Here is a 27,617-nt window from a genome sequence, read left to right as displayed (position 1 = left end):
CTTCTCTAATCTCCTTCCCATAGTGTGGTGAACAGCTGTGGCTGTTCCAACATAAACTCCCAGCTCTTATATTCCATGCCTTGGCAAATAAAGGCAAGTATCCCATATGCCTTCTTGACCATTATCTAACTGTCCAGACACCTTCAGGGATCTGTGGACATGCACTCCAAGGTCCCTCTGATCCTCTACCTTCTCAGTATCCTACAATTTACTGTGCATTCCCTTGCCTTGTTAGCCTTACCCAAATGCATTACCTCGCACTTCTCTGGATTGGCCGTGTAGTCCATTGATATCTCCCTGCAGTCTACAGCTTTCTTCTTCATTATCAATCACACAGCAAATTTTTGTATTGCCTGTAAACTTCTTAATCATATCCCCTACTTTCTGGTCCAAATCACTGGAATATACCTGAAAGAACAAGGGACCTAGTACTGAGTCCTGCAGAACCTCACTGGAAACAGCCTTCCAGTCACAAATTCACAAGTCAACCACTAACCTTTTTTTCCTGCCTCTGAGACAATTTTGGATCCAACTTGCCACTTTGCCTTGCATCCTATGGCTTTTATTTTCGTGACCAATCTGCATGTGGGACCTTGTCAAAACCCTGGCTAAAATGCATATAGACTACATCAAATGCACTACCTGCATCAACTCTCTTTGTTACATCCTCAAAAAGCACTCAAGAAGCTTGGCACCATCCAGGACAAACAGCGCACTTGAAACTGATTCAATAATATCTTTTAAAAGGAAATTGGATAAATAAAAGAATGAACTTACATTTATATGGTGCCCATCATAATCATTCACTGCCTCCAACACCAGTGCACAGTGGCGGCAGTGTGTGGCATCTACAACACAATTGTCCAACATATGCCCTGTGGGCCAGAACCTGCCGAAGGTTTTCATCTTGCCCGCCAATCTGCCCGTAGCTCGGCTTTGATTGACGGCTCCACTGTATATCATGTGGAGGGGGTAGGCAGGACCTGCATCTGATGGGCAGTGGATCCCTGTCTGTGATTGGTCACTCCCTGTGACTGACAGGAGCTGCTCGGACAGGGTTAGCACTGATTGGTGGAATGTGGCGCAGGCGCCCTGGGATCAGCCACCCCTGCTGCTTTCGCGTGGTTCAGTAAACGTTCTGTATCCTGCACACTGGGAAGGTTCCTGCCTCCACTTGCCCCAACTTATTTAAGCACGGTTGTGGGAATGGCTCGTGCGAGGAGTGAGGAGCAGTTATAGGGAACACAGAGCAGGGAGTGGGGAACATGGAATGAGGGAGACACAGAGAGATGGGGGAGAGAGAGACAGAGAGTGGGGGAGAGAGAGAGATGTAGAGGAGGGGAGGGTGAAGGGGCAGAGGGAAGAGACAGAGAGAGAGAGCCCGGGGAGAGTGGGGAGAGAGATCAAGATCTCTCCTGACAGATGGACATTTATCCAGAATACTCCACATTGCTATATCAAGTGTGCAGGCAGAGATTGAGTACTTATGCAAGCAAAAACAATGCCAAGTATCTCACTAAATTTGCAAACAATATAGTGACAAGAAAGTAAGTTAATAAATTAGTCTTCCCATTTAAAACTTCTTCACAAAAATGCACATTTGCTGTGGTTTTATTAATAGTATGATACATTCTGAATGCCTTTATCTTTCTGAAATTGTCTCACCTGCCCCCTATGTAGGACAAAAATTGTAATGTGGCCCCCCCACGTGAAAGGGTTGTAATCCTCATCTACAAGATGCACTGCAGCAACTTGCCAAGGCTCCATTGACAGCACCTTCCAAACCTGTGACCTCTACCAACTAGAAGAATAAGCAGACGCATGGGAATATCACCCCTTGCAAGTCACACACCATCCTGACTTGGAACTATATCACCATTCCTTCACTGTTGTTGGGTCAAAAACTTGGAACTCCCTTCCTAACAGCGCTGTGGGTGTTCCTACCCCATGTGGACTACAGCGGTTCAAGAAGGCTTCTCCATGGCAATTAGGGATGAGCAACAAATGCTGGCTTTGCCAGCGATGCTCACTTCCCAGCAACGAACAAAAAAAAATTGCTGCCTTGATACCAAGGACAGTCACTCTCACCTCAGCTCAGGCATCACATTGGTCTGAATGCCATGTGATCAAACCTCCAGGAATATCTTCAACCAGAGTTGACAACCCTAATGTACACACAGACTTTCACTTGTTTTAATGGGGTTGCAAGGAGCCTCACTCTTTGTACTTATAAATTGAGACAAGTAATTTCCCTCGGCTGACAGCTCCATTTACGATGATTGACAGGTTGATGACTGGCAAAAGAACTAGAGAGGATATGAGGAGATATTTTTTCTGCAGTAAGTTGTTTTGATCTGGAATGCACTGCCTGAAACTGATTCAATGATAACTTTTAAAAGGAAATTGGATAAATAAAAGAATGAACTTACATTTATATGGTGCCTTTCACAATCTCAAGATGTCCCAAAGCGCTTTACAATCAATGAAGCACTTTCAAAGTTTACTCACGGTTGCAATGTTGAAAAACTTAAAGGGGAAAAATTTGCAGGATTCCGGCAAAAGAGCAGGGGAGTGGCACTAATTGGACAATTCTTTCAAAGAGCCAGCACAGGTCTTCTTCTTCTTCTTTGGCCTCCTTATCTCGAGAGACAATGGGTAGCGCCTGGAGGTGGTCAGTGGTGTGTGGAGCAAGCCTGGAGTGGCTATAAAGGCCAATTCTAGAGTGACAGGCTCTTCCACAGGTGCTGCAGAAAAATTTGTTTGTCGGGGCTGTTACACAGTTGGCTCTCCCCTTGCGCTTTTATCTTTTTCCCTGCCAACTGCTAAGTCTCTTTGACTCGCCACACTTTAGCCCCGCCTTTATGGCTGCCCGCCAGCTCTGGCGAACGCTGGCAACTGACTCCCACGACTTGTGATCAATGTCACAGGACTTCATGTCGCGTTTGCAGACGTCTTTAAAGCGGAGACATGGACGGCCGGTGGGTCTGATATCAGTGGTGAGCTCGCTGTACAATGCGTCTTTGGGGATCCTGCTATCTTCCACGCGGCTCACATGGCCAAGACATCTCAAGCGCTGCTGGCTAAGCTGGGGATGTTGGCCACCTCGAGGACTTCTGTGTTGGAGATACGGTCCTGCCACCGGATGCCAAGTATTCTCCGGAGGCAGCGAAGATGGAATGAATTGAGGCGTCGCTCTTGGCTGACATACGTTGTCCAGGCCTCGCTACCTTAGAGCAAGGTACTGAGGACACAGTACGATGGGCTGAATGGCCTCCATCTGCACTGTTTGAGTCTGTGATCTGTTGTGACTAAAAAAAGGAATGCACATTCATTTGATTCTTCAGCTGATGTCACTGGGGCAATGTCAGTGCGTCTCCTTAGATGCTATTTTGACAAGATAAGGCATTGGCAGCTCCATTTAAAATGATTGACCGTTTTGCAGTGATAGCTGGAATCCAGGCTTCTAGCTTTTGAGGCAGTGCGCAGGCGCGCAAGCAGGGGCGGGGCTAGATGACGCGACTGAGGGAGGCGGATGCGACGTGGCCTCACGTCCCGCCGCTGACCGTGATTGACGGGTGCGCAGCGAACGCACGGCACCCGGCTTTTGACGCAGTGCGCAGGCGCGCTACGCGGGGGGGGGGGGGGGCCGGGGCCAAACCGCAGCGTAGCATGACGTGTTGCGTCACTCGGTGCAGCCGTCACGTGATGCGGGCCGGGCGGCAGGAAGGTTGTGTGCAACATGGCGGCGGTGCTCGGTATCGCCTCCTCTTGAGGAGTCGCCTGTTGTCTCATAAATAAGGAGACTGCTTGGCCAGTGTGTTTGAGTCCGCAGGCCAGGGATGGCTCAGTGTGTGCAGAGCGTCCAGGAGTTCATCCAGGACACCTTCGTGCCCATGGTGGCCGTGCTGTGCAGTGAGGCTGCCGAGACCGCGACGCGGAAAAACAACCTGAGCTTCGCCGAGCTGGTCAGGCCTTTCTGTCGCCTGACCTCCGAAGGTGTGTACCGGGTAGGATCGAGGCCGCTAGGCCTGTATGTCCATTTGTTTCCCCTCCCTGTCACTGGAGCCCAGGTTGGGTGGGAGCTCACTTTCCCTTCCAACCTTCCCCCCCCCCCCCCCCCCCCCCCCCGGCCTGTCAGCTGGTTCTGGGCTCCATCACCTCAGTTCTGGGCTCCAAACTTTAATACACTGAACAGCAGACAAGTGACAGAGCTTTGGACTAGTTATCTTTTCTGTGACTAACATATATCACGGAATGGTTGGTCCGAATTGTTTGTTCCTATATTGTACATTGTCTGTAATATATGTAGCCTGACATCTATACTTACAGATGGCTTGAATTCTGCTGACAGTTTGCAACACACATTGAAGCAACCACATTAAAAAAAAATGCAAAATATTCAAATAGATACTGGAAATACTCACCAGGCCTGGCAGCAGCTTTGGAGAGAAAAACAGAATGAACATTTCAGGTTGATGACCTTTCACTAGAACTGGAAAAAAACTTGAGATGTGACAAGTTTAAAGCAGGGAAAGTGGGACTTAAAGTATTTGTATTTTCCTCCTGTATTCATGACACAATATTGAAACCCTGCCAAGCAAGTCGGTTTATAGGCTTTCAAGCTAACGAGAGTAAATTTTGTTCTGCACAAAAGTTCAGTAGGTGGGCATGAAGTTTAAACTCTTGAATCGCAAGCAGTATGGCTCTGAAGTTGGGTCCTGTAACAGGAAATGATGTACATTTTCATCTAATGTTCACCTAATGGACAACTGTATGCAGGACATTTGGAGTTATGTAACAGAGTACTCTATTGATATTTACAAGTGTGTCATTGCTGATGAATTAAGAGAATCAAAACATGGAATGATATTTTATTTTTTGAAATATATTGGCACTTCATTTAAAACTTCTTGCAATAAGGAAGTTATTATTTTCTGCATACTTACTCGTGGTAATTGGCATGTTGCACCATGCAGTATTTTAATTTCTAACAAATGTAATTCATTTGGATTAATAACTGAAAGCTGAGACTGGAATGGAATCCTTGACTTTTATTTTTCTTAAATAAAAGGATAACATTGGTTTATTGCTTTGAGTTCAGTAGGTTTACCAATTGACTAGTGATGCATCTGTTCAATGCATGAAAGTGTCCATGCTGGCATTTAGAGTTTCATGCCCAAGTGTAGCATAGAGCAGATAAATGTGTCCTGGCTTTGAGATTTGTGTTCGTAGTAGAGATAGTAATGTGCATCAGTTGTAGTATACTGGTATTTACAGACGCGTGGAAATACCACCTCCAGTTTCCCCCCCCCCCCCCCCCCCCAGTCTCGCACTGACTATCATTCTTTCTTTGTGGCAAGTGAGTATCGCTGGCATGACCAGTATTTGTTGCCCAACCCTAATAGCCCTTAAGGTGGTGGTGAGTTGCCTTTGATCTGAGTGTCTTGCTAGGCCGTTTCAGAGGACAGTTAAGATTCAGCCGTGTTGCTGTGGGCCTGGAGTTGCATGTAGGCCTGACCGGGTAAGGGCGGCAGACTTCTTTCCCTGAAGAACAGTAGTTAACCAGTTGGGATTTTCTGACAATCCTGTAGTTTAGTGATCATCACAAGTGAGTCTAGCTTTTTATCCCAGATTTATTAATTAATTGAGTTTAAATTCCACCAGCTGCTTTGGTGGGATTTGAGCTCATGTCTCCTTATTCCAGGCTACTGGATTAATAGTCCAGTAATGTTACCACTATGCTACTGCTCCCTATTGCCAAACTTTCATTAATGCTGGGTCAAAATCCTGGAAATCCCTTCTGAACAGCATTGTGAATGCACTGCACCACACGGGTTGCAGCGGTTCAGGAAGGCAGCTCAACACCACTTTCTAAGGACAATTAGGAATGGGCAACAAATGCTGGCTGGCCTTGCTCGTGATGCCCCTGAATGAATTAAAAAAAAAATCCAGGCAGTGCTCAATCTTACTATAAATGGATTTAATGAACGAATGCATAAATCTTGTTATAATTTCCTACTTTTATTACTTTACCTTTATATTCTCTAAATTTCAGCATCCCAATGGCCCAAATTATAGTGGAGTTTAGAGTTTGGTGGGATCCTGCCAAGTAATGACGGAATCATTCAATATAAGCTTCAGAATGATTTCCATCCATACGAACATCCAAATTCGGAGCAGGAGTAGGCCATTCAGCCCCTCGAGCCTGCATCACCATTTCATAAGATCATGGCTGATCTTATTGTGGGCTCAACTGTACTTTTCTGTCCACCTGCTATGACCTTTGACTCCCTTGTCAATCAAGAATCTATCTGACTCAGCCTTTAAAAATATTCAATGACCTTGCCTCCACTGCTGTCTGGGGAAGAAAATTCTACAGACTAACAACCCTAAGAGAAAATTTTTTTCCTTATCTCTGTCTTAAATGGGAGACCCCTAACTAGTTCTGATATAGGGTCACTGACTTGAAACGTTAACTCTGCTTCTCTCTCCACAGATGCTGCCAGACCTGCTGAGTATTTCCAGCATTTCAGATTTCCAGCATCTGAAGTACTTTGCTTTTATAGAAGAAGTTAAAGATTGTATTAGATTGAGAAAAGTGGCTGAGAAGGTTGCCAGACAGTGGTAAGCCTGAGGATTAGGAGCAATTTAGAATTCAACAAAGGATGACCAAGAAGCTGATGAAGAAAGGGAAAAGAGAATATGAATGCAAGCTAGCGTGAAACATAAAGGCGGACTGTAAAAATTTCTTTAGGTATGTGAAAATGGAAAGATTAGCTAGGACAAATGTGGGACCATTACAGGAGAATTTATAGTGGAGAACAGGGAAGTGGGGGAGAAACTGAACTATTGCTTTGTGTCTGTCTTCATGGAGAAAGATACAGAAATTCTCCCAGAAATACTGTGGAACAAAGGGATTTGTGAAAATGAGGAACGGAAAGAAATTAGTATTAATGAAGAGGTAGTACTCGAAAAATTAACTGGATTGAAGATTGATAAATCCCCTGGACCAGATGAGCTCCATCCCAGAGTGTTGAAGGAGGTGGCTATCGAGATAGTGGTTATCTTTCAAAATTCTATAGATTCTGAAATGGTTCCTGCAGACTGGAAAGTAGCAAATGTAACCCCACTATTGAAGAAAGGAGGGAGAGAGAAAATGGGAAACAATAGACCTGTTATTTTGACGTCCATAGTGAGAAAATGTTAGGATCTATTATAAAGGATGTGATAACTAGATACTTAGAAAATAACTGTGATTGGGCAGAGTCAACATGGATTTATTAAAGGGAAATCATGTTTAACAAACATGTTGGAATTTTTTGAGGATGTTATTTGTAGCTTAGATAAAGTAGAACTAGTGGATGTGGTATATTTGGATTTTCAGAAGGCTTTTGATAAGGACCCACACAGGAGGCTAGTAAACATGGGATTGGGGGTAATATATTTGTATGGATGAGAATTGGTTAACAGACAGTTGGAATAAACTGGTCATTCTCAGATGGCAGGTTGTTACTCTTGGGTTACCACAAGGATCAGTGCTGGGGTCCCAGCTGTTCACAATCTATATAAATGATTTGGATGTGGGGCCCAAATGTAATATTTCCAAATTTGCTGATGGCACACAACGAGGTGGGAATGTCCTCACAACTCCAGTGACCCAGGTTCGATTCTGGGTACTGCCTGTATGGAGTTTGCAAGTTCTCCCTGTGACCGTGTGGATTTTTGCCGGGTGCTCCGGTTTCCTCCCACAGCCAAAGGCTTGCAGGTTGATAGGTAAATTGGCCATTATAAATTGACCCTAGGATAGGTAGGTGGTAGTGGAATTGAGGGAAGGTGGGGATGTGGTAGGAATATGGGATTAATGTAGGATTAGTGGAAATGGGTGATTGATGGTCGGCACAGACTCGGTGGGCTGAAGGGCCTGTTTCAATGCTGTATCTCTAAATAAATAAATAAGTTGTGAGGAAGATGCAAGGAGGCTTCAAGCAGACTTGGACAGGCTGAGTAAGTGGGCAAGAACGTGGCAGATGGAATATAACGTGAATAAGTGTGAAGTTATCCACTTTGGTAGAAAAAACAGAATGTTTGTTAAATGGTGAGAGTTTGGGAAGTATTGATATCCAAAGGGACCTGGGTGTCCTTGTTCATGAGTCACTAAAAGCTAGCGTGCAGGAAGCGATTAGGAAGGCAAGTGGTATGTTGGCCTTCATCGCAAGGGGTTTATGAGTACAGGAGTAAAGAAGTTGCTGCACTTGTAAAAAGCCTTGGTGAGACTGCACCTGGAGTATTGTGTACAGTTTTGGTCTCATCGTCCAAGGAGGCATATATTTGCCATAGAGGGAGTGCAATGGATGTTCAGACTAATCTCTGAGCTGGCAACATTGTCAATGAGGAGCGATGGAGGAAACTGGGCCTGTATTCTCTAGAGTTTTGAAGAATGAAAGGTGATCTCACTAAAACGTACAAAATTCTTATAGGGCACGACAGGGTGGATATAAATAGGATGTTTCCCCTGGCTGCTTAGTCTAGAACTAGGGGACATAGTCTCAGAATAAGGGGTAGGCCATTTAAGACTGAGATGAGAAGGAAATTCTTCACTCAGAGGGTGGTGAATCTTAGGAATTCTTTTCCCCAGAGCACTGTGGAAGCTCAATCATTGAGCATGTTCAAGACAGAAATCGATAAATAACTGGATACTACTGACAAAAACAGATATGGGGATAGCGTGGGAAGTGCAGTTGAGGTAGATGATCAGCCATGATCTAATTGAATGGCTGAGCAGGCTCGATGAGGTGAATGACCTACTCCTGCTCCTATGTTGCAATGTGCCTGTCATTGCTGTAGATTGTAAATAGTTGAGACCCCAGCACTGATCCCTGTGGCACTGCACTAGGTACAGCTTGCCAACCTGAAAATGACCCATTTATGACTCTCTGCTTCCTGTTGGCTAACCGATTCTCTCTCCGTGCTAATATGAGCCCTATGCCATGGGCTCTTATTTTGTTTAGTAACTTTTGATGTGGCACCTTATCGAAACCTTTTGGAAAGCCATCTATGGGTTCCCTTTTGTCCACCTTGCTCGTTACTTCCTCAAAGAACTCTAATAAATTAGTCAAACATGATTTCCCTTTCACAAAAGCATATTGACTCTCTGATCGCATTAAGAGTCTCTAAGTGACCTGCTATACCTCAATAATAGATTCAAGCATTTTCCCTATGACAGATGTTAGGCTAACTGGCCTCTAGTTTCCTGATTTATGTCTCCCTTCTTTCTTGAATAGAGGAGTCACATTTGCTTTTTTCCAATCTGACAGAACCTTTCCAGAATCTAGGGAATTTTGGAAAATTACAACCAGTGCATCTACTATCTCAGCAGCTAGTTTTAAGACCCTAGGGTGCAGTCCATCAGGTTCTGGCTACTTGTCAGCCTTTAGTTTTCTCAGTTCCCTCTCTGTCTGGTGATTGTAATTGTTTTAAGTTCTTCCCTCCCTTTCACCTTTGATCTACAAGTATTTCTGGGATGTTATTTGTGTCTTCTACCGTGAAGACACACAAAATACCTGTTCACTGCTTCCGCCATTTCCTTATTGCCCATTAATTCCCCAGACGCATAATGCTCACTTTAGTTGCTCTTTTTTTCTTTTTAAAATACTGGTCGAAATGCTTATTGTCTGTTATATTTCTAGCTAGTTTTTTTTCATATTCTAATTTCTCTTTTTTTGTCAATCTTTGGACAGAATGTAAAAAAAAACAGCAATCTTCAGATCCACCACTAGTCTTGGCAGAATTGTATGCTTTTTCTTTCAATTTGCTGCTATCCTTAACTTCCTCTGTTAGACTCGGATGGTGCGTCCTTCTCGTAGAGTCTTTCTTTCTCACTGGAATATATCTTTGCTGAGTGTTATGAAATATCTCTTTAAATGTCTGCCATTGCATCTCTACTGTCCTACCCTTTAACACATTGTTCCTGGATGTTTAAGACAATACACAACCTGATGCAATCTGTGCGCTCTGCATTAAATGTATGGCAGACATTTCTGTTTTGTACATTGCAGTTTTAGTGCCCTCCTGAAGTAAATCTGAGATTTCACCCGTCCAACTTCAGATTTGACTTTTTTTTTAACGAGTTAAAATCATAACACAGCACAGAAGGAGGCCATTCAGCCCATCGAGACTGAGCTGGCTCTTTCGAAGAGCAATCCAGTTAGTCACATAACCATGATATTTCCCCATAATTGTGATTTTTTTTTTAGTCTTTAAAGTATTTATCCTTTTGAAGAAAGAATGACTTAAAATTATTTAGCTTTTCATGACTACCAGACGTGTCTCAGCCAATGAAATACTTTTGAAGTGTAGTCACTGTTGTAGGAAATGCAGCAATCAACTTGTGCGTAGCCAGCTTCCATAACAGTAATGTGATAAAGACCAGATAATCTTTTGTGATGTTGATTGAGGGATAAATATTGACCAGGGCAATGCTCCTCTGCTCTTCTTCGAAATCATAGAAAGTTTAAGGCACAAAAAGAGGCCGCTTGGCCCTTTGTGTCAGTGCCGGCCAAAAAACGATCCACCTATTCTAATCCCACCTTCTAGCATTTGGTCCGTAGCCCTGTAGATTACGGCACTTAAGATGCATATCCAGACTCCTTTTGAATGAGTTGAGGGTTTCTGCTTCAACTACCCTTTCAGGCAGTGAGTTCCAGACCCCCACCACCCTCTGGGTGAAAATTATTTTCCTCCTCCTCCCCTCTAATCTTTCTACCAATCACTTTAAATCTATGCCCCCTAGTCACTGACCTCTCTGCTAAGGCGAATAGGCCCTTCACCTCCACTCTACCAGGCCCCTCAAAAAAAATTTGTACATTCCAATCTCATTGTTGTAGTCTATATGAAGATTAGAGTCCCCCACAATTATTACATTGCCTTTGGTACAAGCTCCAATAATTTCTTTAATGCTGTCCAACAGTATATCTACTGTTAGGGGGCCTATAAACTACTCCCACCAGTGTTTTCTGATTGGTGCTATTCCTAATTTCCACACATACTAATTCTACTTCATGATCTTCTGAGGCCAAATCCTTTGTCATCCTTTTAATATCAGGGCTACCCCTCCTTTGCCATTCTGTCTGTCTTTCCGGAATATTCTGTACCCTGGGATATTTATTTCCCAACCTTGATCATAACTTGCCAAATATTGACTGGAAATACTATAGTTCGAGTACTTTAGATGGGTCAGTTTTTGTCCAATGTGTGCAGGAGGGTTTTCTGACACAGTATGTAGACAGGCCAACCAGGGGCGATGCCACATTGAATTTGGTACTGGGAAGTGAACCCGGCCAGGTGTTAGATTTAGAACCAAAACAGGAAGTGCCGGATTCGCTCAGCGGGTCTGGCGGCGTCTGTGGGGGGAGAGGCAGAGTCAACGTTTCGGGTCAGTGACCCTTCTTCGGAACTATATCTTCCGAGGAAGGGTCGCTGGCCCGAGGCGTTGGCTCTGCTTCTCTTTCCACAGATGCTGCCAGACCTGCTGAGTGAATCCGGCATTTCTTGTTTTTGTTTGATTTCCAGCATCCGCAGTATTTTGCTTTTATGTTAGATTTAGATGTAGGTGAGCACTTTGGTGATAGTGATCACAATTCGGTTAGGTTTACCTTAGCGATGGGCAGTGACAGGTATATACCGCAGGGCAAGAATTATAGCTGGGGGAAAGGAAATTATGATGCGATTAGGCAAGATTTAGGATGCGTAGGATGGGGAAGGAAACTGCAGGGGATGGGCACAATCGAAATGTGGAGCTTATTCAAAGAGCAGCTACTGCGTGTCCTTGATAAGTATGTACCTGTCAGGCAGGGCGGAAGTTGTCGAGCGAGGGAGCCGTGGTTTACTAAAGAAGTTGAAGCGCTTGTCAAGAGGAAGAAGAAGGCTTATGTTAGGATGAGACGTGAAGGCTCAGTTAGGGCGCTTGAGAGTTACAAGCTAGCCAGGAAGGATCTAAAGGGAGAGCTAAGAAGAGCAAGGAGAGGACACGAGAAGTCATTGGCGGATAGGATCAGGGAAAACCCTAAGGCTTTCTATAGGTATATCAGGAATAAACGAATGACTAGAGTTAGATTAGGGCCAATCAAGGATAGTAGTGGGAAGTTGTGTGTGGAATCAGAGGAGATAGGGGAAGCGTTAAATGAATATTTTTCGTCAGTATTTACAGTAGAGAAAGAAAATGTTGTCGAGGAGAATACTGAGATTCAGACTACTAGGCTAGATGGGATTGAGGTTCACAAGGAGGAGGTGTTATCAATTTTGGAAAGTGTGAAAATAGATAAGTCCCCTGGGCCAGATGGGATTTATCCTAGGATTCTCTGGGAAGCTAGGGAGGAGATTGCAGAGCCTTTGTCCTTGATCTTTATGTCGTCATTGTCGACAGGTATAGTGCCGGAAGACTGGAGGATAGCCAATGTTGTCCCCTTGTTCAAGAAGGGGAGTAGAGACAGCCCTGGTAATTATAGACCTGTGAGCCTTACTTCGGTTGTGGGTAAAATGTTGGAAAAGGTTATAAGAGACAGGATTTATAATCATCTTGAAAAGAATAAGTTCATTAGAGATAGTCAGCACGGTTTTGTGAAGGGTAGGTTGTGCCTCACAAACCTTATTGAGTTTTTCGAGAAGGTGACCAAACAGGTGGATGAGGGTAAAGCAGTGGATGTGGTGTATATGGATTTCAGTAAGGCGTTTGATAAGGTTCCCCACGGTAGGCTATTGCAGAAAATACGGAAGTATGGGGTTGAAGGTGATTTAGAGCTTTGGATCAGAAATTGGCTAGCTGAAAGAAGACAGAGGGTGGTGGTTGATGGCAAATGTTCATCCTGGAGTTTAGTTACTAGTGGTGTACCGCAAGGATCTGTTTTGCGGCCACTGCTGTTTGTCATTTTTATAAATGACCTGGAAGAGGGTGTGGAAGGGTGGGTTAGTAAATTTGCGGATGACACTGAGGTCGGTGGAGTTGTGGATAGTGCCGAAGGATGTTGTAGGGTACAGAGGGACATAGATAGGCTGCAGAGCTGGGCTGAGAGATGGCAAATGGAGTTTAATGCGGAAAAGTGAGAGGTGATTCACTTTGGAAGGAGTAACAGGAATGCAGAGTACTGGGCTAATGGGAAGATTCTTGGTTGTGTAGATGAACAGAGAGATCTTGGTGTCCAGGTACATAAATCCCTGAAAGTTGCTATCCTGGTTAATAGGGCTGTGAAGAAGGCATATGGTGTGTTAGCTTTTATTAGTAGGGGGATCGAGTTTCGGAGCCACGAGGTCGTGCTGCAGCTGTACAAAACTCTGGTGAAACCGCACCTGGAGTATTGCGTGCAGTTCTGGTCACTGCATTATAGGAAGGATGTGGAAGCTTTGGAAAGGGTGCAGAGGAGATTTACTAGGATGTTGCCTGGTATGGAGGGAAGGTCTTACGAGGAAAGGCTGAGGGAGTTGAGGTTGTTTTCGTTGGAGAGAAGGAGGAGGAGAGGTGACTTAATAGAGACATATAAGATAATCAGTGGGTTAGATAGGGTGGATAGTGAGAGTCTTTTTCCTCGGATGGTGATGGCAAACACGAGGGGACATAGCTTTAAGTTGAGGGGTGATGGATATAGGACAGATGTCAGAGATAGTTTCTTTACTCAGAGAGTAGTAGGGGCGTGGAACGCCCTGCCTGCAACAGTAGTAGACTCGCCAACTTTAAGGGCATTTAAGTGGTCATTGGATAGACATATGGATGAAAATGGAATAGTGTAGGTCAGATGGTTTCACAGGTCGGTGCAACATCGAGGGCCGAAGGGCCTGTACTGCACTGTAATGTTCTAATTCTAATCAGATCTCCCCTCAGTCTTCTCTGTTCCAAGGAGAACAACCCCAGCCTATCCAATCTTTCCTCATAGCTGCATTTTTCCAGTCCTGGCAACATCCCCGTAAATCTCCTTTGTACCCTCTCGAGTGCAATTACATCCTTTCTGTAATGAGGTGACCAGAACTGCACACAGTACTCAAGTTGTGGCCTAACCAATGAGTTGTACAGTTCCAGTATAACCTCACTGCTCTTTTATTCTATACCTCGGCTAATAAAGGAAAGGATTCCATATGCCGCCTTAACCACCTTATCGACCTGTCCTACCTTCAGGGATCTGTGGGCATTCACTCCAAGGTATCTTACTTCCTCTACACTTCAGTATTTTCCCATTAATTGTGTATTCCTTTGCCTTGTTTGACCTCCACAAATGCATCACCTCTCACTTCTCTGGGTTGTATTCCATTTGCCACTTTTCTGCCCATCTGACCAGACTATGAATATCTTCCTCGAGCTATCCTCCTCGCTATCTACCACATGGCCAATCTTTGTGTCATCTGCAAACTTCTTGATCATGCCCCGTGCATTTACATCCAAATCCATAATATATACCACAAAAAGCAGGGGATACAGTCCTGAGCCCTGCTGATCGCCACTGGAAACAGCCCTCCAATCGCGAAAACACCCGTCAACTGAGCCAATTTTGTATCCACCTTGTTGCATTTCCCTGGATCCATGGGACTTTATCTTTTTAAGCAGCCTGCCATGTGGGACCTTGTCAAAAGCCTTGCTAAAATCCACGTAGACCACATCAACTGCACTACCCTCATGTCTTCCTTGTTACAACTTCAAAAAAAATTCGATCAAGTTGGTCAAACAAGATCTTCCCTCAACAAGTCCACGCTGACTATCGTTGATTAACCTGTGCCTTTCTAAGTGACCAGTTTATCCTGTCTCTCAGAATAGATTCCAGTAATTTGCCAATTACTGAGTTTAGGCTGACAGACTTGTAATTATTCAGTCTATCCCTCGCTGCCTTTTTTTCAGAGTCTCAGTCGAAACAGGCCCATCGTGCCCATGCCAGCCATCAAACACCTATCTATTCTTATCCCATTTTCCAGCACTTGGTCCGTAGGTACAATGTTAGCAGTTCTCCAATCCTCCGGCACCACATCTGTATCCAGTGAGGACTGGAAAATGATGGTCAGACCTTCTGCTATTTCCTCTCTCGCTGCTTTTAACAGCCTATGGTACGTTTCAACTGGCCTTGCTGATTTATCAACTTTCAAGGATGCTAATTCCATTAATACTTCCTCTCTCCCTATGTTTATCACATCCAGTACTTCACACTCCCCTCCTTAACTACAATATCTGCATCGCCCTCCTCTTTTGTGAAGACAGATGCAAAGTATTCATTAAGAACCATACCAGCGTAGGTTATCTTTTTGGTCTTTTAAGGGCCCTACTCTCTGTTATCCTTTTACTCTTATTGTATTGATAAAACATCTTTGGGTTCACCTTGATTTTGCTTGTCAATGTTCTTCCATGCCCTCTCTTTGTTTTAGATTAGATTAGAGATACAGCACTGAAACAGGCCCTTTGGCCCACCGAGTCTGTGCCGAACATCAACCACCCATTTATACTAATCCTACACTAATCCCATATTCCTACCAAACATCCCCACCTGTCCCTATATTTCCCTACCACCTACCTATACTAGTGACAACTTATAATGGCCAATTTACCTATCAACCTGCAAGTCTTTTGGCTTGTGGGAGGAAACCGGAGCACCCGGAGAAAACCCACGCAGACACAGGGAGAACTTGCAAACTCCACACAGGCAGTACCCGGAATCGAACCCGGGTCCCTGGAGCTGTGAGGCTGCGGTGCTAACCACTGCGCCGCCCTATGAAATTCCTAATTTCCTTTTTGATTTCACCCCTCCGCTTTCTATTCTCCCCTCGAAATAGTGCCATGGGATTTTTAAATCCACTTAAGAGAGCGGATGAGGCCTCGGTTTAACATCTTATCCGAAAGCCGGCACCTCCGACAGCGCAGCACTCCCTCAGTACTGCACTGAAGGATGTTAGCCAGACACTGCATTCCAATCCTGACAACTTGTGTAAAAAAAAAAAAAAAGTTTTTCTCATGTTGTCTCTGGTATTTTGCCAGTCACCTTAAACCTGTTCCCTTGTTATCGATCTTTCACTATTGGAAATAGTTTCTCTTTATTTACTCTGATTGAACCCTTCATGAGTTTATACACCTCTATCAAATCTCCTCTTCTCTGCTATAAAGAAGAATAACTTGAGCTTCTCCTGTCTATCTACATAACTATAAGCTCTCATCCCAAGAGCAGTTCTAGTCAGTCTCTTTGGTACCCTCTCCAAAGCCTTCATGTCCTTCCTAAAGTGCAGTGGCCAGAATGCCCATCTGGAACTGTACTAGGTTTTTTAAAATATAGGGTTAGGATTACTTCCTGGAATGGGCGGGCTATCTGATGAGGAAAGGCTAGGCTTGTATCTGCTGGAATTTTAGAAGAGTAAGAAGTGACTTGATTGAAATGTATAAGATCATGAGGGCACTTGACAGAGTGGATATGGAAAGGATGTTTCCCCTTGTGGGAGAATCTAGAACTAGGGGTCACTGTTTAAAAATAAGGGGTCGCCCATTCAAGTCAGATGAGGAAGTTTTTCTCTGAGGGTCGTGAGTCTTTGGAACTCTCTCTTCCTCAAAGGGCGGTGGAAGCAGTCTTTGAATATGTTTGAGGCAGAGGTTGATAGATTCTTGATATACAAGGGGGTGAAAGGTTATCGGGGGTAGGTGGGAATGCAGAGTAATCAGTCCAGCCATGATCTCATTGTATGGTGGAGCAGGCTCGAGGGGCCGAGTGGCCTATTTCTAATTTGTATGTTCATATGTTCCTGGCTGTTGTAATCCATACCTGTTTTTATGAAGCTCAGGATCCCAAATGCTCTACTAACTACTTTGTTAACTTCTCCTGATCATCAGATTTATGCACAGCCACTCCCTGGTTTCTTTATTCTTATACCCCTTTAAAATTGTGCCATTTAACTTGCATTGTGGCTCCTCATTCATCCTACTAAAATATCGCACTGTGAGCAAAATGTAAAAAGTTAAACAGGTGATCTGTAACTCAGTGTGGATTTTAATTTGGTGTATTCCAAATATTTCCCATAATATGTTGACCATCCTTCATACAATTGCATGTGTTTTTTTTTAACGCTGTCTAACTTTTCTCAACTTTGTCGGTTACTTGTACAGTTGCCCATTCCTTCATAAAATCTAAGGCAGACAATCTGTTGGGCTGTGAAAATTGCTTTTTTTTCCCACATTTAGATAACCTCAAATTTTACAAGTATCTGATGTGACAGGTACATTGCTGTTTTCTTAATGTAACTTAATTTTCTTCAATACTATTTATTTAAATGATTATTTTTTAATCGAGCTGACTTGTTCACCAGTTCCTTCCATCTTTGTTAATGGTTGGTATTCATTTCTATTTGCACTTAATTGAAGTTTTTTCATTTTACAGTGCACATTCCTACACACTAAAAAGCTAGAGTGTAAACAAGTACCATATATATTGTATATTTTTTACTACATATTTAAGTTTGCTTTGTGTCTTTTGGATGAGACATTAAATTGAGGTCTTGTCTGCCCTCTCAGCTGGATATAGACGATCCCATACCACTATTTCGAAGACGACTAGGGGAGTTACTCCTGGTGTCCTGGCCAATATTTATTCTTCAACCAACATCACTTCTGTATATATTTAAAAAAAAAAATCTGATCGCATTGCTTACTGTGTGAAAATTGACTACTGTGTTTTCTGCATTACAACTATTCCTACACTTCAATAAAAAAGCACTTTACTGGCTGTAATATGTTTTGGGATATCCTGAGGTCATGAAAGGCGCATTTTCCTTTTATTTGAAAGGAAGAAGCGGGGCAATGTAAATTAAATGGTACAGTTTTTAAAGGGAATACAGGAACTGAGACTTAGGGGCTCACAAACAAATCTTTGAAAGTGACAGGGCAAGTTGAGAAGGCTATTTAAAAAAAAAAAAGTCCTGGACATTATAAATAGAGTACAAAAACAAGGAAGTTATGCTAGTTTGATACAACTCTTTGGTTAGACCTCAACTGGAATATTGTCCAGTTCTGGACACCATACTTTAGGAAGAATGTAAAGGCCTCATAGTGGGTGCAGAAAAAATTTGCTACAATATCAGGGAGGAGGAACTTCAGTTATGAGGCGAGACTAGAGAAGCTTGGACTGCTCTTAGAGTCGGGGAGATTTAATAGAGGTGTTCAAAATTATGAAGAGTTTGTTTGAACTAAATACGGAGAAATTGTTTCCAGTGGCAGGAGGGTCAGTAAATAGAAGGCACAGATTTAAGATAATTGGCAGAAGAACCACAGGAGGTAAGATTTTGACGGACCGAGTTATCTGGAATGCGCTGCCTGAAATGTTGAAGGTGGATTTAATCATTATCAAAAAGTAATTGGATAAATACTTTAAAAGTTGCAAGGTTATGGGGGAAGAGCAGGGAAGTGGGACTAATTGGTTATGTCTTTCCAAGTGCCATATGGGCACGATGGACTGAATGGTCTCCAGAGAGGTGGGGTCTCTTGTTGCCATCTACTTGGTGTATTAATTTGCTGTCTCAGAGCACTGCAGGCAGCTTTTTAATCAGTATGGAATTGGAGCATGCAATGTTAGGCAACTGCAATGGGACTTAATATTTAATCTGTTTAGTGAATTTTTGCAACTTTTCTTTTGTCTAGTTCATATGCGAGATCCTAACAACCAGAGCCATGTTATTAAAAACCTGAGGATAAGCGTTACCGGCATTGTTACACAGCCGCCACAACAGACTGCCATTCGGAAGCTGTTAAGTGAGGTTGTTTCTGCCAGTCAGCCTGCAGAAGGATTGGTTGCTAATGTGATTACAGCAGGAGATTATGATCTCAATATCAGTGGTAAGCTCTCAGTTTCATGTTTATTAATTAGTTTTGGTGTGAAAGGCATCTCAACTTATGGAAGCTGATTAAAGTTTATATTTAATTCAAGGTGTTGGAAATTCAAACAAAAAGCTTGATCTGCCAACATTTCCTACTCAATTTTTATCCCATCATTTCCATTCACATGCTATACTCAGTATAGAGACTGCAAAGTTATACTGTAATTTTAAGAACATTTGGGATTCCACAAGTTGGTATTCTCTGTAGCAAATATGTGTACTGAATTTAACAACTGAAATGGAATTTCAGATAGAAGTATTGCCTATTGTAAAAACTCTCTGGCTAAACCGTTCACCACTGTTTCCTCTTTGATTAGGTTAATATTTTGAAATGTTCAGGGCAAAGTGGATAATTTATTGAAACTTGCCCTATACATCCCGTTTGTGGTTTCTTTAAAGTAGCTGTAAGATCATTTGTGTTTTTCTTTAGGTAAATAATTGAGGAAACCAGTTTGAGAAGGGATTTGGGTAGGAGTACTCCTGCTGTAGGTTCGGTTTGAAAATTGAGCAGGCTGCAAAAGCCTCCCTGAAGTATCTTTTGGGCAAGCATTACCCAGCATTCTTGCTTGTCAAGACTGTCCATCTGGAGCTCCTGATCTTTGGCCACCAGGTGTAGAGGGTGGCGAGCAAGTCAGAGCACCTTCTTGTGGATCTGCTTCTGGGCCTGGCCAAGTTGGCCATTTGCAGGTCCATGTTGGAAGTGGTCCCTTTGGGGTAGTCCCTATAGCTGCCTGTGTCTCTTCTGTGGTCTTATACACACCGGGGTTGCACCTGGCAAAGGAGCATGAGGTGCCTGTCAATATGTTTGCGGCTTTCCCCGATTGGTTGGACATTGTAAGGATTGGGGTGTTTGGTAGATGTCCAGTACACTGTTTTTATTTAGTTTGATGTTTCCTTTTTTACTTTGCTTACACACACCCCCCCCCACCCCTGTTAAGCAACGATGTCTGGGGCGACCCAGTACATCTTTATTGGTTATATAATAAAAGACAGAAAGAGAATTGTTAAAGAAAAAAAGCGATAGACTGCCATACAGGAAGAATTAGGAAAGAACAAGAGCAATTTGCAGGAAGAACCCCCACCCCACCCGCCACCAAAGAGCCATGGCACAGGAGAACTTAGATGGGATTTAATACAAAATACATTGCATAATGCTCCTGTCTTAGTGAAACTTGACCTGAGAAATATCATAGAAGTAGTTGCAAAATTAGCCCTTTAGTATCTCCTTTGAAGCAAATTTTCCAATGCGCTGCACTTGTTTGGATCACAGATTCTTCAGTTACAAATTCATTGTTGTATATCACTGTTGGCTTTAGGGACAGTTCAGAGGCTGCAAAGTTATTGTCAACTGTCAACTTCTGTGCATTATTTAATATTTCCTAAAATCGTGAGAGGTTTTATGATATTGTGTGAAGTGGCTTAGCATCTTGTGATTTGGCAGCTCAAGGAAGAAACTTCTCTCTAATAAGCCAGTGCATTTTTTCTCTAACCAGCTAGCAGTTGCATCAATAGGTGACTTTGAGGCTGCTATTTTGTTGCATCATACATTATAGGAAAAGCATTGTCACATTTATCGTTGAGGAATTACTCATTCAAGTGAAACTCCATTTGCCTTGGTTAGTGCTTGCTTTTTTTTTCTTCTTTCAGCCCAGACTGTTAGTGGTCTTACTTTTTGGCTGTAAGGACTCTATGTAAACTGAGTTTAGGGAGTCATAACATTGTTCTTTGTAGGTATGGGCCTACATATGGTCGCCACATTACCAAAAGGATGTAGATGCTTTGGAGAGGGTGCAGAGGAGGTTCACCAGGATGTTGCCTGGTATGGAGGGCGCTAGCTATGAAGAGAGGTTGAGTAGATTAGGATTATTTTCATTAGGAAGACGGAGGTTGAGGGGGGACCTGATTGAGGTGTACAAAATCATGAGAGGTATAGACAGGGTGGATAGCAAGAAGCTTTTTCCCCAGAGTGGGGGATTCAATTACAAGGGGACACGAATTCAAAGTGAAAGGGGAAAAGTTTAGGGGGGATATGCGTGGAAAGTTCTTTACGCAGAGGGTGGTGGGTGCCTGGAACGCGTTGCCAGCGGAGGTGGTAGATGTGAACACGATAGTGTCTTTTAAGATGTATCTAGACAGATACATGAATGGGCAGGAAGCAAAGAGATACAGACCCTTAGAAAATAGGCGACATGTTTAGATAGAGGATCTGGATCGGTGCAGGCTTGGAGGGCCGAAGGGCCTGTTCCTGTGCTGTAATTTTCTTTGTTCTTTGTTTCTTTGTACAGCACATACCTGGCCATTACTTAGCAAATGAATGTGTCTCACCTTGAGAGTCAAAACTTCAGCAGAAATATATATTTAAAAATTGTTAGGTGAAAGTTGAGAAAAGGGATAGCTTTAATGGGCCAACAGGTCTTGTCCTCTTTTGTATGTTTGCAAAATAGTGAAAGGGATCCGATTGTTGCTTGTAAACTGGCTGCATTGTGTTTGTCTGCTAATTCCAATGAATTTAGCACCAGGCCAAATGGGAAATTGAGTGGCATGATCTGGCGGACGGTGCCTTGGAAATCTTCACAATTTAAATTGTTAACCCTAGTGCATTTTAGGCAAATTTACTTTGAGTTTTTACTCGAGTTGACTCCCTAAACTCAGATTACATAGAGTCCTTACAGCCAAAAAGTATGAAGACCAACATTTGGTTGCATGCTGTGTTCATGCATTTTTGCAGTGTTGATAGTTCTAAGCTGGGACAATGTTCTTTTTGCTAGATTAAATGAATAGTGCAAAGTTTGTGGTAGAGTTTACTTCTTAGTTATGAAGCTTTAAATATAATTAACACTATCTTGATTCAGAACTATGTGTTCAAAGTTTGCACTTTGGAGTTGCTCTGATTTTTGGGTTTCCAGTGTAGGAAATGTTGAAATGCCAAGCCATTTTTACCATTATCTCTTTGAAAGTTGTGTAGAAAATTTTAAAAGTCTGTTCATACAACCAGATCAGTATCTGAGTTGAATAGTGCAGCTAATATGGTGATGCAATTTATAGCTACTGTGAGATTTGAGTGTGACAGAAAATGCCTGCATAGTATGTAGGGATTAGGAGTATGAATATGTGTATTGTACCAGTGGTGAGTGAATGCATTCTTGTACTGGATGTAATTTTATTTTCCTGGTGTCAGAGAACATAATCACTTAATATATGCAGCAATGTAAATCAGTCAACAGACATCTACTGTAGTATATGGGCCTCAGAAATTAGCAGGTGTCTGTCGAGCTTGACCAGCATGTGCGACAAGTTCACTGCAGTAAATATTTGCCAGTACGAGGAATATCCCATTCCATGAAGCCAACAACTTCCTCCACCCTACTGTCCCTATGATATTGCAACCCTTCACCCTATGAGATGACTGAAAATGGACAAACTTATTGATCTATGACCCAAAGAGCTGTGGAGAGAATCTGGAAAGGAATGAAGAGGCCGGTTCTACAGAGGAAATGTCCATGGGTGACCTCTTCAGTTTTGTCATAAAGATTAGCACCATTTTTAATTCTTGAGCAACAGTAGGGTGGTGGGAAAGGCAAATGAGTGTTACTTGTTTGTACCTGTCTAATAGCATAATACTGTTTTATGGACATATGGCTGGGTGGAAACATTATTGTAAATTTTTACTAATCAATGCCACACCCTTTCACAAAATCTTTTGTTTCTCCTGTGCTATTGCATTGTTTGGTGTATGGCTTGTTTAACATAATTTCTGTAATATCTGGTAAGATTAGGAAAATTATGCTGTTTGACCTGTAGATAGGCAATATTAATATATATCCAGGATAGGGCTGATGAACCGGGAGGTGGGTATTCTCTGGTAATTCTTGGCTTTTGTTGAAACCGTTTGGGATTTTGCAGCCTGAATACAAAAAAGATTGACTCTTACATGAGAAAACTTCATGTATTCACATTGACTAGTGGCATTGGAGGTGCTGGAAGTTAGATTTGTTTTTCACTCCTTTGTGATCAACTATAACATGTAAATATATAAATGCAGAAAAGTCTTGCAGTTCACGACCACAAATCTTATAGTTGTTGCAACTTTTTGTCAACTTTGCTATTCTAAATCCATGTGACCACATTGCCGATTCAGCTTTGGCTTTAAACAGTCCCAGTTTCAAATCACCCAGTGATTTCTGGAGAAAAATTGCCTACAAACCTTTTTTCTCAGTAACTGAAAATTCCTAATCTCAAAAATAAGGTTTTCATAATACACCCATTGAATTGTCTTTTTGACTTCAGTTAGAGTTTACAGCCTCTCTGACAGATCTGGCCTTATAGTTACTGGCCTGAATTTAGCAGTTAGCAGTAAAGTAACAGTGCTCCCCACTGAGCTTTAAGAAAGCTGCCCACAAATATCTAGTGGTTTCTGTGGTACAGACTTGCCTTTTCCCGATATCACTTTAAATATGGTGCCAGGTCAAGGGAATCTCCAGATATGCAGCAGCAATAGAAACATAGAAAGTAGGAGTAGGCCCTTCGAGCCTGCTGCGCCATTCAGTATGATCATGGCTGATCATCCAACTCAGTAACCTGTTCCCGCTTTTGCCCCATACCCTTTGCTCTCTTTAGACCCAAGAGCTATATCAACTCCTTGAAAACATACAATGTTTTGGCCTCAACTGCTTTCTGTGGTAGCAAATTCCACAGGTTCACCACTCTCTGGGTGAAGAAATTTCTCCTCATCTCAGTCCTGAAAGGTTTACCCTGTATCCTTAGACTATGACCCCTGGTTCTGGCATCTCCCACCATCGGGAACATCCTTCCTGCATCTACCCTGTCAAGTCCTGTTAAAATTTTATAGGTTTCTATGAGATGCCCCCCCCACCCGACTCTTCTGAACTCCAGCGGGTATAATCCTAACCGACTCAATCTCTCCTCATATGTCAGACCCGCCATCCCAGGTATCAGTCTGGTAAACCTTTGCTGCACTCCCTCTATAGCAAGAACATCCTTCCTCAGGTAAGGAGACCAAAACTGCACACACTATTCCAGGTGTGGCTCCACCAAGGCCCTGTATAATTGCAGCAAGACATCCCTGCTTCTGTACTCGAATCCTCTCGCTATGAAGGCCAACATACCATTTGCCTTTTTTACTGCCTGTTGCACCTGCATGCTTACCTTCAGTTACTCGTGTACGAGAACACCCAGATCTCACTGCATATTCCCCTCTGTTAATAGCCGTTCAGATAATCTGCCTTTCTTATTTTTGCCACCAAAGTGTATAATCTCACATTTATCCACATTATACTGCATTTGCCATGCATTAGCCCACTCACAACTTGTCCAACTTGCCCTGCAGCCCCTCTGCATCCTCCTCACAACTCACCCTCCCACCCAGTTTTATGTCATCTGCAAATTTGGAGATATTACATTTGGTTCCCTCATCTAAATCATTAATGTATATTGCGAATAGCAGGGGTCCGAGCACCAATCCCTCCAGTACCCCACTAGTCACTGCCTGCCATTCTGAAAAAGAACTGTTTATCCCTACCCTTTGTTTCGTGTCTGCCAACCAATTTTCTGTCCATCGCAGTACACTACCCCCAATCCCATGCGCTTTAATTTTACATGTTTATCTCTTATGTGGGACTTTGTCGAAAGCCTTCTGAAAGTCCAAATAAACCACATCCGCTGGCTCCCCCTCATCAACTTATACATCCTCGAAGAATTCTAGTAGATTTGTCAAGCATGATTTCCCTTTCGTAAATCCATGCTGACTCTGCCCGATTCTACCACTGTTCTCCAAGTACTCTGCTATAAAATCTTTGATAATGGACTCTAGGATTTTCCCCACTACCGACGTCAGGCTGACTGGAATATAATTCCCTGCTTTCTCTCTCTACCACCCTTTTTAAATAGTGGGGTTACATTAGCTACCCTCCAATCTGGAGGAACTGTTCCAGAGTCTATAGAATCTTGGAAGATGACCACCATTGCATCCACTATTTCTAGGCCCACTTCCTTAAGTACTCTGGAATGCATACCATCAGGCCCTGGGGATTTATCTGCCTTCAGTCCCATCAATTTCCCCAACACCATTTCTCTACTAATACTGATTTCCTTCAGTTCCCCTCTCTCACTAAGCCATGTATTCCCCAACATTTCTGGTACGATATTTGTGTCCTCCTTTGTGAAGACAGAACCAAAGTATGCATTTAGTTGGTCAGCCATTTCTTTGTTCCCCAGAATAAATTCCCCTGTTTTTGACTGTAAGGGACCTACATTTGTCTTCACCAATCTTTTTCTCTTCACATACGTACAGAAACTTTTACAGTCAGCTTTTATGTTCCCCACAAGCTTGCTCTCGTACTCTATTTTCCCCTTCTTAATCAATCCCTTGGTCCTCCTTTGCTGAATTCTGAACTGCTCCCAATCCTCAGGTTTGTTGTTTTTCCTGGCTAATTTATATGCCTCTTCCTTGGATCTAATGCTATCTCTAATTTCCCTTGTAAGCCATGGTTTGGCTACCTTTCCCATTTTACTTTTGTGCCAGACAGGGATAAACAATTGTTGCAGTTCATCCATGCGCTCTTTAAATGTTTGTCATTGCCTATCCACCGTCATCCCTTGCAGTAACGTTTCCCAATCCGTCTTAGCCAACTCGCGCCTCATACCTTCTTAGTTTCCTTTTTCTAAGATTCAGGACCCTTGTCTCGGAATCAACTACGTCACTCTCCATCTTGATGAAGAATTCTATCATATTATGGTTGCTTATCCCCAAGGGGTCTCGCACCACTAGATTGTCAATTCCTCTCTCATTGCACAGTACCCCGTCTAGGATGTCCTGTTCTCTAGTTGGTTCCTCAACATATTGGTCCAGAAAACTATCCTGTATACACTCCAAGAATTCCTCCTCTGCGGTGTTGTGACTCATTTGATTTACCCAATCTATATGCAGATTAAATTCACCCATAATTACAGATGTTTGTTTATCGCATGCGGCTCTAACTTCCTGTTTAATGCCATTCCCAACATTACCTCTACAGTTTGGGGGTCTGTATACAACCCCTACTAACGTTTTTTGCCCCTTGGTGTTTCTCAGCTCTACCCATACAGATTCCACATAGTCAGCTAGTATCTTTCCTCACTATTGCGTTAATTTCCTCTTTAACCAGCAATGCAACTCCACCACCTTTTGCTGTTTGTCTGTCCTTCCTAAATACTGAATACCCCTGGATGTTCATTTCCCATCCCTGGTCACCTTGCAGCCATGTCTCCGTAATCCTTACTATATCATACCCGTTTACATCTAATTGCGCGATTAATTCATCCACTTTATTGCGAATGCTCTGTGCATTAAGGCACAAAGCCTTAAGGTTTGTCTTTTTGACATTACATGTCCCCTTCCCACTATTTTTCACTGTGTCCCTGTTTGATTCTGGCCCTTGATTTCTCTGCCCATCACTTTTCTTATTTCCCTCACTGTCTTTTGTTCTGGTCTTTGATCCCCCCCCCCCTTTCTCTGACTCCTTGCAAAGGTTTCCATCCGCCTGCCATTTTAATTTAAACCCTCCCCAACCACTCTAGCAAATATTCCTCTGGGACATCAGTCCTGGTCCTGCCCAGGTGTAACCCGTCCAGTTTGTACTGGTCCCACTTCCCCCAGAACCGGTTCCAATGTCCCAGGAATTTTAAACCTGATTAATCCTGAGATCACTACCTTTTGAAGTCCTACTTTCCAACTTACTTCCTAACTCCCTACATTCTGCTTTTAGGACCTCATCCTTCTTTTTAACCTATGTCGTTTGTACCAATGTGTACCATGACCACTGGCTGTTCACCCTCCCCCTTCTGAATGTCCTGTAACTGCTCTGAGACATCCTTGACCCTAACACCAGGGAGGCAACATACTATCCTTGAGCCAAAAACAAGAAATGCTGGAATCACTCAGCAGGTCTGGCAGCATCTGTGGAAAGAGAAGCAGAGTTAACGTTTCGGGTCGGTGACCCTTCTTCGGAACTGCTAAAATATTGTCAAAATGACGTAGGGCGTCAGAAGAGTCACGGATGTAGGTGGGAAGAGACTGGACCAGCGGAGAAAAGATAAGAGTCTAGATAGGAAGAAATAAGTTCAGTGGGGCAGGAGCAGGCTGACACAATGGGTCTGCCGGGACAGTCCCGTTTGTGGATTTTGGGAAGGAGGTAGAAGCGGGCTGTCCGGGGTTGTGGGACTATGAGGTTGGAAGCCGTAGAGGGAAGATCTCCAGAGGAGATGAGGTCAGTGACAGTCCTTTGGACGGTGGCTTGATGTTTGGTGGTGGGGTCATGGTCCAGAGGGAGGTAGGAAGAAGTGTCTGTGAGTTGGCGTTGAGCTTCTGCAAGGTAGAGGTCGGTACGCCATACAACAACAGCACCACCCTTGTCTGCAGGTTTGATGACCATGTCGGGGTTAGCCCTGAGAGAACGGAGTGCCTCAAGTTCAGAGGGGGACAGGTTAGAGTGAGTGAGGGGGGCAGAGAAATTGAGACGACCAATGTCTCGCCGACAGTTTTCAATGAAGAGATCAAGAGCGGGTAAGAGGCCAGGGGGAGGGGTCCAGGTAGAGGGAGAATGCTGGAGGCGGGTGAATGGGTCTGCTGGTCGGGGGGAGGACTCCTGGTCGAAGAAGTGAGCCCGGAGGCGGAGGCGACGGAAGAAGAGCTCAACGTCATGCCGAGCGCGAAATTCATTGAGGTGGGGGCGTAAGGGGATAAA

At 43.4% G+C, this 27,617-nt stretch overlaps 1 protein-coding gene across 1 annotated transcript in view; it reads left to right on the top strand.

Annotated features, from left to right (window-relative positions):
• Positions 1-3,699: 3,699 nt before the first annotated feature.
• Positions 3,700-27,617, top strand: part of trappc8 (trafficking protein particle complex subunit 8) — a 231,467-nt gene continuing 207,549 nt past the window's right edge. The window contains exons 1-2 of the mRNA XM_068032627.1: positions 3,700-3,996; positions 18,641-18,835. Coding sequence (XP_067888728.1) covers positions 3,840-3,996; positions 18,641-18,835 — 352 coding nt within the window. The 5' untranslated portion in view covers positions 3,700-3,839. The remainder of the gene's footprint in view (positions 3,997-18,640; positions 18,836-27,617) is intronic.

This window comes from Heterodontus francisci, chromosome 5, assembly GCF_036365525.1.
Source record: "Heterodontus francisci isolate sHetFra1 chromosome 5, sHetFra1.hap1, whole genome shotgun sequence".
Taxonomy (NCBI): domain Eukaryota; kingdom Metazoa; phylum Chordata; class Chondrichthyes; order Heterodontiformes; family Heterodontidae; genus Heterodontus; species Heterodontus francisci.
Note: the sequence above shows the minus strand (reverse complement) of the source record. Positions and strands in the feature narration are given on the sequence as shown.